Source organism: Barbatula barbatula (assembly GCF_947034865.1).
Source record: "Barbatula barbatula genome assembly, chromosome: 9".
NCBI classification, from domain to species: domain Eukaryota; kingdom Metazoa; phylum Chordata; class Actinopteri; order Cypriniformes; family Nemacheilidae; genus Barbatula; species Barbatula barbatula.
Window position 1 is genome coordinate 9,711,919 of NC_136772.1, and position 20,139 is coordinate 9,732,057.

General features: G+C 35.8%; 1 protein-coding gene across 5 annotated transcripts; it reads left to right on the forward strand.

The window, feature by feature from the left end:
* The first annotated feature begins 43 nt into the window (after window positions 1-43).
* Window positions 44-6,187, forward strand: LOC306898533 (uncharacterized protein). 5 transcript variants are annotated; one of them, XM_079464073.1, is made up of 8 exons: window positions 44-158; window positions 697-748; window positions 2,132-2,458; window positions 2,783-3,112; window positions 3,192-3,314; window positions 3,445-3,525; window positions 4,181-4,218; window positions 4,374-6,187. In XM_079464073.1, exons 1-8 carry the CDS (start codon window positions 150-152, stop codon window positions 4,422-4,424), a joined length of 1,011 nt encoding a protein of 336 aa, XP_079320199.1. In that variant the 5' UTR covers window positions 44-149; the 3' UTR covers window positions 4,425-6,187. The 5 variants fall into 5 exon arrangements, with proteins under 5 accessions (XP_079320199.1, XP_079320201.1, XP_079320197.1 ...); XM_079464071.1 differs by having other exon boundaries at window positions 51-158; window positions 512-748; XM_079464072.1 differs by having other exon boundaries at window positions 66-158; window positions 517-748.
* Window positions 6,188-20,139: the final 13,952 nt, after the last annotated feature.

Genomic DNA, 20,139 nt, shown 5'->3' on the forward strand with positions numbered 1-20,139 from the left:
AACCTTTTTTTGTATTTTTAAAAACACTTCCCCTTTTTTTAATCAGATTTCTAGAAAAACATCTCACACATCTCACTGATATGAAACTGAGAACAACACAATGGACACAATCATATTTCTGATTATAAAACTGAGCATTGGACTTTGTTATGAACCTGGTGAGAAAAATACATTTTCATTATGCTCTCTTATATTGTTAAACTTCCTACAAGTTATGGTAAGAACAAAACAGAAATATTTGAGTAGTTTAACGCAATTGTATAATGCTCTTTGATTTTAGCAGGAAATTATAGCAGGAAGATTTGCAATTTACCTTAAAGCCAATAAAGTTAATAAAAACAATACAAATGTAATAATGTAATTGACTAACACTCAAATCTTAAAACATAATTTAAATGTTTTTTTTTTAAATATGTAGAGAATTCTCACCATTAAAAACGTGTAAAGAACAATTTATTTTACTACGCTTACATTTTTCTCACTCTTTGGCTGGATTTTGCTTTTCTCAAAGTCCAGCGAGGATCTGATATGACCTTGCAATGTGATGTCCCAAACATTTCTAAATTCTCAAAATTACTGTGGATTAAAGAAAAAGGCCAAACATCTAACACAACTATTGTGTACAACAACTCTGCCTACATCATCTTACACAATGTTGACGACAACAGTGAAGGAATATACTTTTGTATATTACAGGAAGACGGGAGTATAACTACTGTCATTAATCGCACACTTAGTGTCACTCAGTGTAAGTAAACTTTATTTTTTATATTTATTTGATTTATTGCATAATGGTGACCTCTTTACACGTGAATCAATATTTAGTTTTTCTCGATTGCTTAAACACATTTCTTGAAATAATGCCTCAGTTTCTCAAAACTCTAAACACAAATAATATGGTAGTGTTTTGTAGGTCAGTGTGTTGTGTTGTGTATTTGTATTTTTTCTGAATGAAAGTTGTTGCGAGTGTTATGTTGTCACGAGCTTATTTTGAGACCTATGAAGTGTTTTGTTGGTCCGAGTGAGTTTTGGAGGTGAGATTGAGTTTGGTCAACAGTTATGTTAGTAATGCAGACTGTGTTAACAATTATGAAAATGTAGCTTCAGTATTGAAAAATGCTTCTTAGCAGTTGACAAAAACTGTATTGGGAATAATTTGACAGCTCTGTGTTTATTACAATATACATAAACGAGTCCACATCATCTCGCAGACACCTTCATCTAAAGCTACTTACAGAGAAGATAAATTAAATCATAAAACGATTTGTGTATAGGAGGCAATAAATAGTGTAAATACGGCATGCACCTCTACACCTTCGGCCCACTTTTGTAAAAATATACTATAGCATACTTTCTTTACTTCTTTACTGTAAGTCGATGTCTCTGAGTTCCGCAAATATAAGGAATGTGTAAAAAGCATACAATTACAAATTTGTAAACTTGACAGTCACAAATTTTTGAGTGTACACATCATACAGTTTAATGTATACTTGCACCATACATTTTAGAGTGCAGTCTACACTCCCCATTCTTTTCTATGTATATATATATATATATATTTTTATACATCTTTGTTTAAATATGTGTATATGTACATGTTCCCTCTTTTTTTGAATGGAGAGAAAACATTTAACTGTACAATGACAATAAAAAATATATTCTATTAATACTGTAACGGTTCATGCAGGGACCGCCCGAGAGACGCAGCTAATCCAAAACTTTTAATATTATCCGCGCTGACGGAGAAAAAAGAGGCCAGACAGTAGGCAGTGGAATTTTTCTCATATAGATTTCTGTTATTGTGTACTGTAATTATACCGTATGTTTACAGTAAGTAGTGTAAAGCCCTGTAGATGATTCTAGGGTCATTTAGCAGACGCTTTTATCCAAAGCGACTTACAAAGATTTCAGGGAGCAATAAGAGCCATGTCATAAAAGAGCAATAGTACATTAGGTACTAATACAAAGTTACTAGCTACTTCAGTTCATTATTTAATTTGTTTTCTGAATGAACGGTTTGGAAAATTGTGCCAACACTATCAGCTTTTAGTTTGTTAGATAGTGAGAACAAGTCTAATAAAACCAAACAAACTACTGTGTAAACATAACAGATTTTTTTTTCTTTTTTCAGATTCAGAAAGTAAAAAGCTTACAATTTACAGACCAAGCTCCAGTCACAGTGATTTATTACTAATTTGCAAATATAAAAATAAATATCACAGGTTGATGTGGACCTTGGGGTCGAGGCCTAATTCAAAAGCCGTGTTGATAGCTGTAGAAGAAGGAAGAGAAGTTCAAGTGAACGAGCAAATCAAGCCAGGAGAAAAAACTTCTACCACATACGACAGTCAAATGTTTATCCTTCACATCTCACCTGTGAAGTTCAATTATAGTGGAACATACAGGTGCATTGGGGATGAAAATACTTATACAACCACAATCTTGCGTACCGTTAGAGGTTTGTAAATACATTTGCTTTACTTTTCATGAACAGCATTCCATAAGAGTGTAAGTTTCTTTTAAACGTTTTAAAATTAATATTTCATGGTAAATAATAAACTTAAGTTTATTTTATCATTTAAAGTTTATAATAAGTTTATTTTATCATTTAAAGTTTATCATATGTCGACATGCCCTCAGTTTTTATTACTTTTTCCTGTGGTCTACTTATAATGTTAATCAAGCCTGACCATCAAACAAAAGTAAATAAGTAATGGTTTAGGCTCACATTACTTTTAATTACATTTTCATAAAGAAACTCCTGTTGTGTTGTCTATTTCAGTCTCTGCAGAGCCCCCTGGTGGTGTGTTGAGGAATCAGTCGGTTGTTCTTACCTGTGAGGTGTCTGATGTGTCTGATTCAGTGAAATTGGTCTGGCTCAGGATTCAGGGGAACCGAGCAGTGCTGGTCAAAACGCAAATGCTGAATAAGAAAAACAAGAATAAACTTCTCACAGTGAACGTCCGCCTTCGGTCAGATCTGCTACACTGGCAGTGTGCTGTATTTACTGAGAACACACTCATAGCTGTGGCCCCTATAACCATCAGTTTCGTCTCATCAGCTACAAATGCTCCAAGAATATCAACAGAAACCTCCACTTCATCAAACCAGGGTAATATCCAGGATTAAAATTCTTGGATTGGTAGTTGTAACACTGCTTGTGTAATTATTTAGCTCACATGTTTTTGCAGAAGACACCGAAACACAAGACAGCCACAGACAGACCGTGATCCTCGTGGCCTGTGCTGTCACTATCATTCTCCTGATTTTGCTGGGACTACTTGTTTTTAAATGTCGGCGAAAAACATCTACTGGTGAGTGCTTTTAAACTTTACTAGACACTGGATATTGCGAGAGGGAGAACAAGCTAAGCAACAATACACTTTACATCTTTATTTTTTATCATTTTAACCATGTTTCAATTTACTACACCTTTCAATAAAGGTCAAGACACTGTGCTGGACTCCCGAAAGGAAGATGAGGAGCTTCATTATGCTTCAGTGACTGTAGCAAGATCCAGTCAGGGTGAGACCAAGTACACATTAAACTTAGGCTGAGTCCAAATACCCCTCTTGCGGTCTTTGCACTTGAATACTTTACCACTTTCATGACGTATTTCCTGTTTTTGGCTGAAGTGTTCTAATGGGCGTGAAGATCGTAAGCATGCAGTATTTCATTTTACATTGATTGGTGTGGTTTTTCTTATTATGTGATAAGAAGCAGTTTTACAAAATATATAACTAAAGTTTTCACCCATAAAATGTGCAACACTACGTTTAACTACGAAATTATATGTAATATCAAATTTTTTTGTCAAGTCAGGTTTAAGAAAAGAAAAACACATGTTATCCAAACATGGAATAAATAAAGATATAAGCTTTCTGCAACATCTCGGGGCTATATGATGCATGATGGGATTAATTTAGCCCTGAAAACCGCTGGGAAGGTGTATTTAAGATTGTGTGTGTTTAGTGTGCGTTAAGGGCACTGCACTTTGGCGTTTTTAAGACATTGGACAGACTTGCGCACTTACTTCCTGTCGAAGGCCTAGCACATGTTTTCAAGCAGTCAAGACCGCAAGTGGGGATATTTGGACACAGCCATATACAGTATGTTTCCATCACGACACTTACAGTATTTTGTGCTGAAGGTGAATTCTGTGTGAAATGTTATTTTTTAGGAGCTGAGAGCTGGTTGAAACCCAATGCAAAGTCAAAGGTCAGCTGAAAAATAAACCCACTCATTCATTCAAACAGTCATTTTGATAGTCTCATAATGATTGTTATGTCAAGTTAATGAATGATGTCAGTGAGACAGAAAGTTTGTTAGATAAAAGTTCTTTTTAAGGTTTTATCTCTTGTGTTTATTTACAGGTGTCAGACAACAGTTCTACAGTCATCTACTCTCATATTAAAATACAGTGAGAGAAATTTTTCCATTAATTCTGTTTTTATTCATGATTATATGGATGACAAAATGCACCTAACTAATGATAAATTATTTTCTCTAAAATCAAAGAATGTAAAACCCAGTTTTTAATTGTGTTATATAATTAAATACCAAATTGACAATCTCATACATGCAACTACAACATTTGCACCAAACGTTTCTTTAAGAATTATCAGCCTTTATCAGTTTCCCTGCATCTCTAAAATAAACCACAATATGGTTTCATGACACATGACCGTGTAGCACAGTGTAGCACAGTGTTTCCTGCTTTGAAAAAAGCTTTGCAAAAATGTTTCAACCAGCAAGCATAATGCACAAAATAAATGACCTTGAATCGCTAGCATTTTGTTAATTATTCATTGCTTTATTAAGAAATTTAAAAATAAAATAAAAAGATTATTAGGAAGTTCTTCGCATTATTAAATATGACTGTTCACAGACTGACATACATCGCAATCAAAATCACCAGATCTTATGACAATCTAAAGGAGGAAAATTTTTTTGCTACCCATTTGCTCATTAAAAGTTTAAAACATAGCAGATATTTTATAAAAGCCAAAAAAGGCCAGGCTACATGGCTATTTACAATGCATAATTAATTTAATGTTCTTGTTTTCTCAAATAGTGGTTTTATGTTTATGTTGGTATTTAAAACCGTTTTAGAATACTGTCCCACTATTGAATATTGTTATAGAAAACGAACGCATGTCCTAACTGGTGTTAAATATTGCTTGTGTGTTCTTATTAAAATGGACTTTTAAAAATATAAATCTTACACTCTCAGGAAAAGGGACAAAAGCTGTCACTGGAACAGTATTCCTTAAGAAGCATTAATATGTACAGTTTTGGTACAGATGTGTATGCATATGGGACCACCACTTACCCTTGAGGTACTATGCACTCATTAGGTGTAAACGTGTAATTTTTAAAAGAGGACTGCCACAGTAACAGAAAACATGCCATTCCACAGATCTAAAATCTGATCAATTGAAACCAAATGTTTTGGATATTTAAGATTTTAAATAAGATATTTCTCTTTAAATAATATGACATTAATAATGAATGTAACTGCATGGAACATTACTAAAAGTGCTTACTGGTACAGTATATAACAATAATGATAATATATTTCCAAATGTACTTTTTTTTGTCTGACAGAAACATGCAACACAGGGGAAAAGTTACTGGCTAGTTCTTGTTTAAAACCATTGATGTAAAACAAGATAGAACAAGATAGGTCTTGTCCTAGAAAAACTAGGTCAGAGATATAACCCACTGTATGAAGAGAGAAAGTGTCATGATTCTGCGTTCTCTTGTCTTGATTTTCTGGTCTAGGGGCAGAATCATGACAGACTCACATGTTTTATGTGGAGAGAAACCTATTATAGTCAATCAGGACATAATATGCGTTCTCTCCAGTCTCGTCATTTGGCCCCGCCCCTCTCATTCCTAGTATAACTTTCCTCCTGTGTCTCATTACCCACACCTGTCCATCGTTATCTCCTTTGTTAGTCTCCCTATTTAATGCCCTCGTTCGTTGTACATGTTTCTTGCCACATATGTAGAGTTCATTTTTCATGTTCTGGTCTGCTGTATGTATTTGTTAAATTACCTAGTGTGTTTGGTTATTTTTGGCCCCCTTGTGGGAAGTGGTTGTTTTGTATTTAGTTTAGTTAGTGTTTTCCCAATAGTGGGTGTTTTGGTTCTTGTTTATTAAAGTCTATTTGTTAACCCCTTCATCCCCGCTGCCTTGCACTTGGGTTCTTTCACCACGTTCACCCTATTTCACGACAGAAAGAACAAGATATGTTTGACCAAAAGTGTTGACTGATAAAATATTTTTTTAATGATTGTATGAGAATCATAGATGCTGGTAACATTTTACAATAAGGTGCTATTAGTCAACATTAGTACAGTAAATAGCTAACAATAGAGAATTATTTTTTTCAGCATTTATTAATACTTCAGTATTCAATTCCGTAATAAATGGTGCATTAATGTTAACAGTGACAACATTTGATTTGAATGATGTATCAGTAAATTCTGAAATTAACATGAATTAATATTAATAAATGCTGTTGAAGTGTTGTTTATTGTTAGTTTGTGTAAGCTAATGCATAAACTAGTTGGTAATAAATAGCACCTAATATAACTAAGATAACAATAGGCAGGTGTGGGTAATGAGAAACTATAGGCGGGGCCAAAGACGAGACCTGCAGAGAAAGCACATCATGTCATGACCAACAATAATGTGTTTCTCTCCACACAAAACATGAGGCCCTGCCATGACTCTGCCACAAGACCAAACAAGACATGACATGATGAGGCAGAATCATGACAGAAAACCATTGACCCCAAGGTCAGCTCTAAAACATACACACCCATATTTAAAACAATTGTTTGGGTTATTATAATCATGTTATGCCATTAATAATAATATAACATAAACATATTTATAACATTAAGTCGTTAAGTCAGAAATGTTGTCTCTTTATAATGATTGTTGTAAATAGGCCTTCTCTTTTTAAAGTTGAATCTCAATATCTACAGATGTTGGACAGCAGTACTACAGTTGTCTGCTATCAAAATACTGTGAGATTCAACTATCACACAAATGATTTCTCTGAACTCACTGTAAATTATCATTGTTTTGATTTGTAATTGAATGGATTGAAATTGACTAACAAAGTTATGATAAATAATTTAGTGTGATTAATAAAATATAAATTCCAGAATCTTTTGCATCTAAAAGAACATTACTTAACCTTGTTTAGTCCTCAAAGTGCGTCCTGGGTTTGCTAAATCAGTAATGGTCTTTATATTTGAATTAAGATTTGCAATAAACCCTTTTTTAATCACACTTCAATCTCTTTGATGCATGCTAGAAAGAAACCTCAATGGTTTCATGACACATGACTGTTTTAAAATTAGCACTGTATTTCCTGCTATGGAAAAAGCTTAGAGTAGCTATAGATTTAGCTTTGCAAAAAACTTTAAACATGCGATCAGAATGGTCAAATTAAGTGTGATTGAATTTCAAACTTGTTATGATATTATTTAAAAAAGCTGTAAATGCAAGGCATAAAAGAAGTAAAATAAATATGTAACAATATTATTGACACCAGAAGTCTATTATTATGTTTAGAAGTACTTGCCATGATTTTTTTAGACTGACTTTATACATCCATTACCAGTATAAATAAACGGAAGGGCATTTCTGTCATATTTATTTCATTTAGCAGACACTTTAATCCAAATCAATTTATAGGTGTTTAAAAAAATAAAATAAATAATCTCTAACAAAATACACAGCACATGAAGTACAATACTGTAGATATTTAATCAAAAACAAAGATACAGTAGATAGATTAATAATAATGATAAATTTAATGTCTAGAGAGACATCATTAAAAGGTTATGGTAGAAGTACATAAAATAACTTATTTAGGCTGAAATTCCTCATATCCCCATGTCATAGCCCCTTTAAAATCATGTATGTTTATGATCATGAACATTTTTCATGAATCTCAAATATGTCCAACGTGTTCAATTTACATATCCAATTCTACATATGTACAGACTATATCTCCAGTTGGATTTTACCACAGATTGAATGCAAGTAGAATGAATTATGATGTATAAACATATTCATCGAATATTATTTTGACTTGATCCAAAGTCCCATTTTAGAAGCCTCATCAAACAGAAAAATGACTACAGTATATTACTTAGATACTACATATTGACAGGCCTCATTTTATAATTATAGTACTCATCATAACTTTATCTAGGAATTATGTTAAAATCATCCATAATCAATCAAAACTATTCAGGACTAAAATATATATGTAGCATATTCAAAGTTTCCATCCTTTCCAAAATTGTACTCTTGGCATTATCAAGCAGCTTCTTGAAATTTCACCTTATTGGAAGATTTTTCAATAGTATTGGCAGAAATGTAATCTATGGGCATTTCTTGGCTGCTTTTTTTATTTGGTAAATTTTTGTCTTTTAATAAAATAAATTTATATGTTGCTACGATTACATTTTTGTCTACAAAAGTCATTCTAAACATTTAAACATACATGTTCAGATTTTAAGATTTTAAGATCATGAGAAACATTTCAATTAAGTTTTTTAGAACTTTTCAACGGCTGTGTATTTTTGCATCAAAATGTATACATTTAAGAGATGGCTTCACAAATCTATGCTGTATGTTTCACAACAGAAACCATGCAGAAACACTCTTAAATATATTTATTTGAATGGCCTCTCTGGATACTGGTAGTTTGTTGGATTGAGCAGGTTTCATGTTATCTGGTAGATAGGAGTGAAATAGCTTTCAGTAGCTCGATATTTTGTTGAAAGGATTCCATATACATCGTACATTGAATATGGCCCAAAACACACAATATTTTGTCATTATTTGGCTGTGGAGTCCCGGGCTCCACCATCTCAAAGGACCTGAAGTGGGAGAACCACATATGGCCCAAGTTTGCGCTTTAATCCCTGTCAGGTTTTTCTCTGCTACTCAGTTGATCACAAGGGGACAAGAACGGATAGTCCAGACTACTGAAAAGGTCATTGGTGCACAGACTTGATCTGGACACAAAATCTTTGAACTGTTGCCCTCTGGCCGGTGCTTCAGAAGGAGAACTAGAGCATCTGGACATATTGCTATTAATACATTTTTTTAATATTTTCTAATTTTTAATCTATTTTACACACAGTATTTTACTTCTGTACGATTGTCTATTTACAATTTTAGTTTATTTGTATTTAGTTATATATTTTCTGCTCTGTTTAATTTTTCTGTGTCTGCTGATGCATTTGGATGGATGCAATGAAAGCTTCAATTACCAAACAAAAAAAATCCCAGTGTGTGCAGGCACACCAGTAATAAATAACTTTCTTAGAATTATTTTGGGCTGCAAATGAATTGTTTAACTTGAATCACCTTTAAAAAAAATTAAAATCAAGTAGGACATCTTGTTCTTACTTTTGTTCAGTAGTACCGTATTTAATAAAAAACATCATAAATTAGAATGTCCCGCTAATGTTGTCACAGATAGTCAACATTTGGTATTTTGCTTTGTGCCTATAACTACAGTTAATACACATTCAAATGAAAATGTGACCTACCTTACTGAGTTATTGAGATTGTGAGTAAAGATCACATAGATTTGTGTGCACAAAATAACTCAAGATGGTTTAATTCAACACTCCATTTCCTGCTCTTGAGAAAAAGTGCAAAGCTTTTGATTCTTAACTAAACCAAAGAAGTTATTTTGCTTAGTTATATAGGAATATTTTAGGGATATTTCAAACATTCAACATTCATCAAATGTATGATTACATCAAATGTATGATTACTATTATTTTAATAATAATATGTGCTCGATGTTACACTGTAGTATTTTATTAAATGCAAACATAGTTTTATATGACAGACTCATGCACCGCCTAGTGAAGGTTACTGGATAGATCTTGTGTAAACACCCCAAATTGCTTCACTTCATTCGAGGGACCGGATTATCAAATCATGCAACTTGCACATTTAAAAGTTCTGATATTGATGTGTGGACTTTGTTCCAGACTTCAAAGTATCTGTGAGTCTCACTTTTAAGCGATCATATTAAAAGTACATTTTGTGTATACGTTTGTTTTAATACCTTCTTCTTCTGTTGTTAAATGTACTATTAACAACGTACCTATTAATATGACCAGAGGGAATTAACAATGTTTAAACTACTTAGAGATCATTGTAAATCAAACAGAAAGTATTTTTAGAATCATGAATGAAGAGTATTTGAAGTGTATTTTCCAAAACAAAATGTATAAAGAGAAAATCTTTTGTAAATGAGCCGAGAAACACTCAGTTCTGTGAGTGATATCACAGATCTACACAGATCGATAGATCAACACATCTAGCCTCTTTCTGTTAACAAAATGTGCCTATTAAGACCCTAGGTCTATAAGGTTTGTTTTGTCTCAAACTCTCCAATTTCTCAAATTCTTTAAGGGGCCCGTTTTACCCAAAATAAAAAAAATTCAAACAGCATATTCATTAGTGGGAAATGTTATGGCTAAAGATACAAATGTATTTACAGTTTAACAGTACATAACAAATTATTCTCATCAAATGTATGCAAATTCTCAAACTAGATTCTAACTCATTCTATCTCAAAGTCCAGCGAGGATCTGATGTGACTTTGCGATGTGATGTTCCTCTCCTTTCTGAGTCTTCAACATTACAGTGGATTAAAGACACAGGCCAAACATCCAACACAACTCTTGTGTACGACAACTCTGCCTACATCATCTTACACAATGTAGATGATCACAGTGAAGGAATATACTACTGTAAATTGAGTGAAAATGGAAGGGTGGACACTGTTATTAATCACACACTTAGTGTTACTCCATGTAAGTATGTTCATTTATGCTTTATTTACTTTTGTGTGCCTACAAATCATGATAATGTCTGATATTTCTGTAAATTCTGCTGCCTATCTTGGCCAGGTCTCCCTTGTAAAAGAGATTTTTAATCTCAATGGGCTTTTCCTGGTTAAATAAAGGATAAATAAAAATATATATATATATTTCTATTTAATTGTGTAATAATGTAAAACGTGCAGATTGATTTATATCTAAGAATGTGAATTTATTTTAGTTTTTTAGAAATATGTTTAAAGTGACACTCACAAAATCTTCTGTTACCCCATTTTTGACACATTAGATTTTTTTGTTGTGTAATGAAAGTGTTGTCTAAGATAAATATGCATATTACACACATTGCTTATTAAGAAATTAAGATAAATAAAGAGACTGATACCAACTGTCATTCTAGATTCAGATGGTAAAAAGCATACCATCTACAGACAAAGCTCCAGTCACAATGATTTATTACTGATCTTCAAGACTAAAAAGAATTACCAAAAGCTGAAGTGGACCTGGGAGTCGAAGTCTCATTTGAAAACCGAACTGATAGCTATAGAAAACGGAGGAGAAGTTCAAGTTAAAGGATCAATTAAACCGGGACAAAAAACTTCTACCGCATACAACGGTTATTATTTTATCCTTCACATCTCACCTGTAAAGTTCGATTATGATGGGACGTACAGGTGTTTTCCTAATAATAATGATTCTCCCTACACAAGCACAATACTTCACACCATCAGAGGTTTGTAGAAAAATACTCTCACTTATATTTAATTGACAGCCTTTTATTAGAATTACTTCATTCATTCCTTCATGGTGTGTTTAATGAGTAAATCACATTTCAGTTTCTGCAGAGCCCCCTGGTGGTGTGTTGAGGAATCAGTCGGTTGTTCTTACATGTGAGGTGTCTGATGTGTCTGATTTAGTGACATTGGTCTGGCTAAGGATGGATGGAAACATAACGGTGCTAGTCAAAGAGCTAATTCTGAATGAGACAAACAACAAGATACTTCTCACTGTAAATGTGAGCAGCCTTCAGTCAGATCTGTTGGGCTGGCAGTGTGCTGTATTTACTGAGAACACACTCAGAGCGGTGGCCTCTCTCAGTTCCTTCTCATCAACCACGGATGCTCAAGGTACGGTACATACAAAATAAATCTCCATGTCCAAACATCCAACAAAAAGGTTATCTTTTATCTAAGTCCATTTTTTAATCCTTCAGTCCTTTCATAGTGGAAAAAACATTATTTGACAAATTAACTTTTTTAGTTATCAGCACATCTGGAAAGATTACAGTGGTCATTGTTGTGACTCTGTTTGCTGTGGTGCTGCTGGGAGTTCCTGTGTATTACTGGTACAGGAAACAAATGTCAGGTACAAAAATAGTGTTACTTGCACATTGTCCCAAAATCTTTTGAACACAAGCATCATTTTCTGTTTGTTTCTTTCTTCCTTTTTAACATCTATCACAGTGTGCTCAGTGTCTGAGGAGTCTGAACCAGTGTATATGAATATTAGTAAAACCATTAATGACAGAGGTATTCACATCAATATTTCTTTTATTTACTTTTTGTTTTAGGATCTAAAGTATGTAGATTGATTATCGTTTTGATTTAAATGTGGCGTAGTCATGCTATTCAATAGTTATTGATTCAATAATTTAATTCATCATCAATATTTTATTGTTTAGTTATTATTGTTTATTTTATAATTTGAATTATGTATTTATCATTTTCAGCAGGACAAAGGAACATAGTTAGAAGAGATGAGGTAAGTGAAAATGATTACTTTATTAAAACTTATTGTATATGGGCCTGGATGTTTAATTTCATTTGTCATGCACTGGTTTTCATTTGCTCTTAAAATGTCTCTTTATAGACACCAGTTACATCAGACAGCGTGACCTACACAAGCATTTATTTTAAGAACTCCATGTTAAAGACTTCTCCCCACGTAAATAAACGTACAGGCTAACTTCCCTGAATTATAATGAAAACCATGACAATGTTTTGTTTTCAAAAAGAGGGTGATTTCTTTCTTTGGACAGCAGATGGCAATGTCTGATCACAGAAGCTATCCATTTAGACTATTTTAAGGTGTTGTGTGGGAAATGTTCCTACTGCTTTTCTTTAAACTACCAAATAACCTGCTGTCTAGAAGTAGATACTTGCAACTAGCAGATAAATGGAAAATTGTTCTTAGAATTTTGCAGTTCTTTAAGTTTTCAGCTGAATTTCTGCATGCTGGTGATAGGAGCATATGATGGCACTGTTTGAAAATATACTTAAAGTAATTTTTTAAATATAAGTAATAAAGACTAATGCAGTTACACCTGCTCTCTCACTGTCTGTATGTCTGTCGCTTTTCATCTGTCTGGAATTCACCCACAACACGCTTCGGTGTACTTCAATCTAAAACACATAAGTAAGAAAATAATGTATTTTGATTATGATTTCTTTAAGAACAAAATATAATGCTCCTCACTAACTCAAGGTTGCTTTGCATTGTATAAACGTGTCTTAATTTAAACATGTTGACAGGGGATTCTTAAACCCTGGTCAAGGTCTACTAAGAACATCCACTGAATTGTGAATAAAAATTCTCATTACAAAATGATGTTCTGATGTTGATATTGTATGTACAAGAAAATGACCAAGGTTAACACACTGTTTGCTTTATATCTTTGTCTCTTAAATGTAGACTTCAGATGATCTCCTTTAATTAAGCGTCTGAACACATTGATATTAGTAAGGAATACTAGAGCAGTCAAGGTACAAAGACTCTTACGAGAAGTCTTAATTTTAAGTGTTGACAATCACAGCACCATTTCGATTCGGTAAATTTTCTGCTTGGCTTAATCCCCGTGATTCTGAGTAACATTTTTCAATTTCATAGTCACTCCTTTTTCTGTCCATTTTTCCAAACATTTCAGTAGTAAATTGTTGCTATGGCAAATTATTGCTATTAAGAAAATAAGAATAAACAAACAAAAAGCAAACAAACAAACAATTTGATTCAAAGTGATTTGAATTTAGACAGATAAAGGCAAATGTTACAATATAGCTTGTTAAAATTAAAGTTGCGCCATGTGACTTTACACAAATCTAATATCATCAATTATTCAACTTATTTAACAAATTCAAAGGAGTAGTTCAAATTCAAAATTTGCCCATATTCACTTTCCATTGTAATGTGTATTTCTACTTTGGAAAGTCCATTGGGGCAAATTTTGAAGTGAACTGCTCCTTTCACTATTGTATAGCAACAAAAGGTCCACAATATGCACGACTGGATTAACAGCAAAACATTATTCAAGCAAAAATTTTATCTAATCATGTTTATTTAACACGCCTCTGCAGCATCGCGTGGCGGTCGGGGACAGTGCCTCTGGGATGGCAGACCGGGGTGGTGGTCCCTCTTTTTAAGAAGGGGGATCGGAGGGTGTGTTCCAACTACAGAGGGATCACACTTCTCAGCCTTCCCGGGAAAGTCTATGCCAGGGTACTGGAGAGGAGAATACGGCCGATAGTAGAACCTCGGATTCAGGAGTAACAGGCCGTGGAACGCTGGACCAGCTCTACACCCTCTACGGAGTGCTGGAGGGTTCATGGGAGTTTGCTCAACCAATCCACATGTGTTTTGTGGATTTGGAGAAGGCATTCGACTGTGTCCCTCGTGGCATCCTGTGGGGGGTGCTTCGGGAGTATGGGGTCTGTGGTCCTTTACTAAGGGCTGTCAGGTCCCTGTACGGCCGAAGCAGGAGCTTGGTTCGCATTGCCGGCAGTAAGTCGGACTTGTTCCCAGTGCATGTCGGACTCCGGCAGGGCTGCCCTTTGTCACCGGTTCTGTTCATAATTTTTATGGACAGAATTTCTAGGCGCAGCCAGGGGCCGGAGGGTGTCAGGTTTGGGGACCACACGATCTCGTCTCTGCTATTTGCGGATGATGTTGTCGTGTTGGCCCCTTCAAACCAGGACCTTCAGCATGCACTGGGACGGTTTACAGCAGAGTGTGAAGCGGCTGGAATGAAAATCAGTACCTCCAAATCCGAGGCCATGGTCCTCAGTCGGAAAAGGGTGGCTTGCCCACTTCAGGTTGGTGGAGAGTTCCTTCCTCAAGTGGAGGAGTTTAAGTATCTCGGGGTCTTGTTCACGAGTGAGGGAAGGATGGAAAGGGAGATTGACAGACGGATCGGTGCAGCTTCTGCAGTAATGCGGTCGATGTACCGGTCTGTCGTGGTGAAGAAAGAGCTGAGCCGCAAGGCGAAGCTCTCAATTTACCGGTCAATCTACGTTCCTACTCTCACCTATGGTCATGAGCTTTGGGTCATGACCGAAAGGACAAGATCCCGGATACAGGCGGCCGAAATGAGCTTCCTCCGCAGGGTGGCTGGGCGATCCCTTAGAGATAGGGTGAGAAGCTCGGTCCCCCGGGAGGAGCTCGGAGTAGAGCCGCTGCTCCTCCACATCGAGAGGGGTCAGCTGAGGTGGCTTGGGCATCTGTTACGGATGCCTACTGGACGCCTTCCCCGGAACGTGCTCCGGGCCCGTCCGACCGGGAGGAGACCCCGGGGAAGACCTAGGACACGCTGGTGGGACTATGTCTCCCGGCTGGCCTGGGAACGCCTCGGTGTCCCCCCGGAAGAGCTGGAGGAAGTGTCTAGGGTGAGGGATGTCTGGGCATCTCTGCTTAGACTGCTGCCCCCGCGACCCGGCCCCGGATAAGCGGTAGAAAATGAATGAATGTTTATTTAAAACTCTGAATTATGTAATATTTAACGTATTAATATATAATAAAAGTCCAGACTTTTTAATCTAATAAAAAAGTTATTCCTTATTATTTTAAACAAAATCTTGTTTTGAATAACAATGTGTTCGTCTTAAGAATTTAACAAAGGAATATGAACAATTTATATTCAGAAATTCAGAGCCAGTCACAAACTAGATTCTCAACAGCAGAACAGGGATTTACAGTAGCTAAGGTATACCGTTTGCTTACGCCTGATAAGGTTCGCCTTGGGATGTCTATGCCACCAGATGTCTGTTGTCTGGCTTTTTTACCTGGAGATACATTCCTGGGGCATGAATCTTGAGTATGTTAGAGGAAATGTGTCCTTGTGAATCTATTATTCTTTTGTAAGTGCCTTGTCGCTAAATGACTGTTGTTCAGGAGAACAGGAAGTATTTTTTTGTCAGATCTTTGCTAATGTGCCTATTAATGAGTGTAAAGGAAGCGGAATAACAGAAGAAAACAGAAAACCACATCTGATCTATGACTTTAATAAGACCTAGTGAAGCATTTTGTTAGTGTAAATAATGTCATGCCGCATTTCAGATGCTTTTTACGGCATGTAATATTCATACCTAAATTATATTAGTACTGATATAAAAAAGCAAATTGTGTGACTCTAAACAGTGGCTTTCAGGGACCAAACACACAGAGCTTAAGTATGCAGTGAAGTGAAGCTTATACTGGCAGTCGATGCAGAGAGTGATGGAGTGAATGAGTGCACAGGGGATGCTGGGATACGAGGACTCAAGGTTGAAGCATTGATGGACATCGCCGACTCTCTCTGAGCTTTGAGGAACAGCACATTCTCTGTGGAAGGCGGAAGCAGGAGAGATACTCCAGAAAGAACATTCAGGTTTGCTTCCTGGGAAGTGGGTGTGAAAAGGTGTCATTGATGCATACGTTTCTGGCTTATGCTATTTAACTCTTCCATGAAATGACCCCATTTAAATAGTTTCCAGCATCCCACCATCAAAATATTAATTTAAAACCAGGAAGGGTAGTTTAACATCGCCAGCAAAGGGCACGTTTGCGCTAATGACTTGTGTTACTGAACATGAAAAGGTCAAAGTGGCCATTGTAACATTTCATTAGCAGTTCTGTTTTTAGAATATTGGATTTTAGGAACCACACTTGCTAGACGGTGAATAGACAGAGTTTTGCATAATGCTGCATTTGTATCATTAGAACCAGTAGGTTGGATAATTATGTCATGTATTTCTTCTGTAATATCCAGTTCCCATAAGACTACATTAATACTTCAATTTGAGACAGAATAACAGAATAAAAGGGACAGTTCACCCAAAACTGTCACAATTTACCTACCCTCAAGTTGTTACAAACCTGTATACATTTCTTTTTTCTGATAAACACAGAGAAATGTTTTTTGGAAGTAACCAAACAGTTCTTGGCCACACTTGACTACCTTAGTGGGAAACAATACAATGGTAGTTTTAAAGTGCACCAGAACTATTTGCTTTCCTACATTCTTCAATACATCTTCTTTTATGTTCAACAAAACACAGAAATTTACAAATTCTGTACATTTTTCCTACTATGGTAACCAATGGTGGTTAAGTAAAGACAGAATTTGCATTTTTGGGTGAACTGTCCCACTAAAGTAACAATAAGCCACACAAAGGAATTTGAAAATATCAATCATTGACACATTGTGCATGATTGCTATTTCTGTACCTGTTTGTCTGTTTGTCATTTTGCCATTGTGTTTTAGCCCTCGTGCATTACCGTATCCAGATATGATAAATATGCTTCTATATCTGTCAGGTGGTCAAGGCTGTTTAGCCCAAAGCAATTGCATGATAAATGATAGAAGCCATATCACCAGTATTAGCAATGTGCCGGTACACCAGTTCCCGCAGTTTTTTTTCCTTTACCGGTTAATCTTGGACACAGTGGGGTTTGTGGCGTGCAGACTCCAGCAATGCAACGCAAGTTTGAATACCCTAGTGAGCTTGTTGTGTAACTGGGTCTCTCAGCTGCAGTCTCAAACCTGGCAAGACCTACACAAACACATCAGCATTGGAACTCGACTTACTGCTGTCTGCCTCAGTACACTCACTGCGAGGTCACTGCACTTTACAGTATACATTATATAATGCGTCAAAATCCCTTTGTTAGTATTCCATTCTAGACAAAAGAAGTAATAAATGCATTTCATATTTTCATTAATTCATGTGATACTTCTTTCTACTTCTGTTACATGTGGCTAATTTACACATGTGTCCTTTTCTGTGAAAAAGATTTATTAAAACAAAATCAACGATGATACATATCACTTATGCTATTTTATATTATAAATGACAGACATATAATAATAATAATATATTATTAAAAGCTTGTTTTCTAAATGTTTGCTGTCACACCATAGGGCACATTTATGGTTTGTTTGTTGATTACCCATACATGCGCAGTAACACTGCTTTACAACATTATAAAATTAGGAAAAGCGCCATGGTTTTCGAAATTTGAATGCAATTGAATTTTAACATTATCACACTATAGGTGCTTTTATTAACATACTGGAAGTTGCATTGTGAATTGACTAGGACATGAATTCGGCACTTCCGAAATGTTAATGTATATATGAGTACTGCTAAATTGGATGACACATTGTAAGCCATATTATAGTGACACCGGACAGTCAAATAAATGGTTCTTGATAACAAGTCATAATAAAGCTATATTAACTGTAATTACAGCAAAAATGAGGTGTGCGTGTGGTCATGATGGAGTCTGTAGCATAACCTAGTCTGCCGCTTTCCTCAATTCCAGAGCTCTATTATGAACTCTCTGGGGTGACAAAGGTTTATTCACTGCACAGGCAATACGCTGGACAAAGAATGGGTGCTAATTTTAGAGTGACTTCGTATCTTCCACGTTTGAAATTTCATTTGAATTTAATGAATTCGCTCATCCTCATCTATCAGTATTAAAAAAATACTTTGTCTTCAAATGTTTCTTACAAGTATCATTTCACAGATACCTGACAAGATCTGACTGGAACATTTCAAACTGGTATGTTTTCTCTTTGAACCAAAAGTGTGCTTTTAACAGCTACTGAGATGCTTTATTCTGTTTTGGGTTGTTCTGTGGTTCAGAAGCTGCAGTGTATTTGCCTGCTGGACAGCGTTCAGATGCTAAAAGTGAAAGTATCTCCTCATGGCTGCCGTCTCTCCGGTGTCCTGCTGCTGAGGCTGTTCTAATGATCAACTGTCAAAGTGATGACGCAGCTTACCGGCATCTCAAGAGGAGGAAATGAATATTTAATGCCCTCTGCGATGTGGCCGCATTGTGGAATGGAACTATTTGCTGTTAAGTGTTACGGGTCTATTATGTGTCATTAGGTGCAGGACACTCACTCCCTATTGTGTTGTCGTGTCCCGGGAGAATTTCATTCTGTCCTCCTCACATCAATCTGGGCATCCTATCTGTGCCTTCAACATCTCAGAATGTCCCATCCATCTGGCAGATCTGAGAATTATTGTGTTTTCCTCTGTTCTTCTGTTTCTGTGCACCATCGTCTTTCTTGTGGTTGCTTCTTGATAAATGTTCACCATTCCTTTTACCTTATTTCAGTTCCCCGTTATATATCTTCTCGTCCCCAGAGGAAAATGTTATTGCTCGGAGGTTGCTCTTTTAAGCTCCAGAGACTTTTTTGGAGATCCCAGTTCTCCTGTTTCATTTAAGTATAAACTTTATGTTTGGGAGGAAAAAAATAGTTTCCAAGAGACAGTTTCTAATGTTCAGTAAAGGTATACAATTTGTGTCAGTAGAATATAAACATAATTTGATTTTGGAAGAATTTGATAGGGAATGCTATTTAATTTTTTGTATCTAAGCCTGGTTAGTGACATTGTTGAGATCTCTTCCTGTACTCTAGAGGGAGACACATGTGAGATTAGAGATAGACAATGTTCCTATTTCAGTTTTAATCTCATTGTTGTCTGCGAGAAACACCTGAGAAATTGTTGATTTCTTTTCCTTTTCTCTCAGCATAAATACTTGGTGTTTCCATCTCCCATTTCTCTAGTTTTCTTGTTTTCTCCATCTGGAAATGTCTACTTTGCTCCCTTTCTCTCCGTAATGGATTATTTTCTGTCGGCAGAGCCTCCCTTTCTCCTGAAGAGACTGTAGCAGACATGCTCTGTGGAATGACTGGAAATTGATTTTCAGTGCAGGCTTGAGCACAGCCAGCTATTAAACAGGAACACGATCCCTCATTAACATGAAACCTGAGAAAGTTAATGTGGAGCGAACACTGCACGAGCGGGCAAGGGCGAACTGCTCTGCCCGACGTGATTGGAGAATGTTTGCGGCGCTGGAGCGAGTTTTGTAAGTCTGCGTCTGAACGAGAAAGCTAAAATAAACCAGCTTGAGATTTGACAAGACGACGTGACCGAAAATGAACACTAGTCAAGAGATAATGCACGTGGGAGAAAA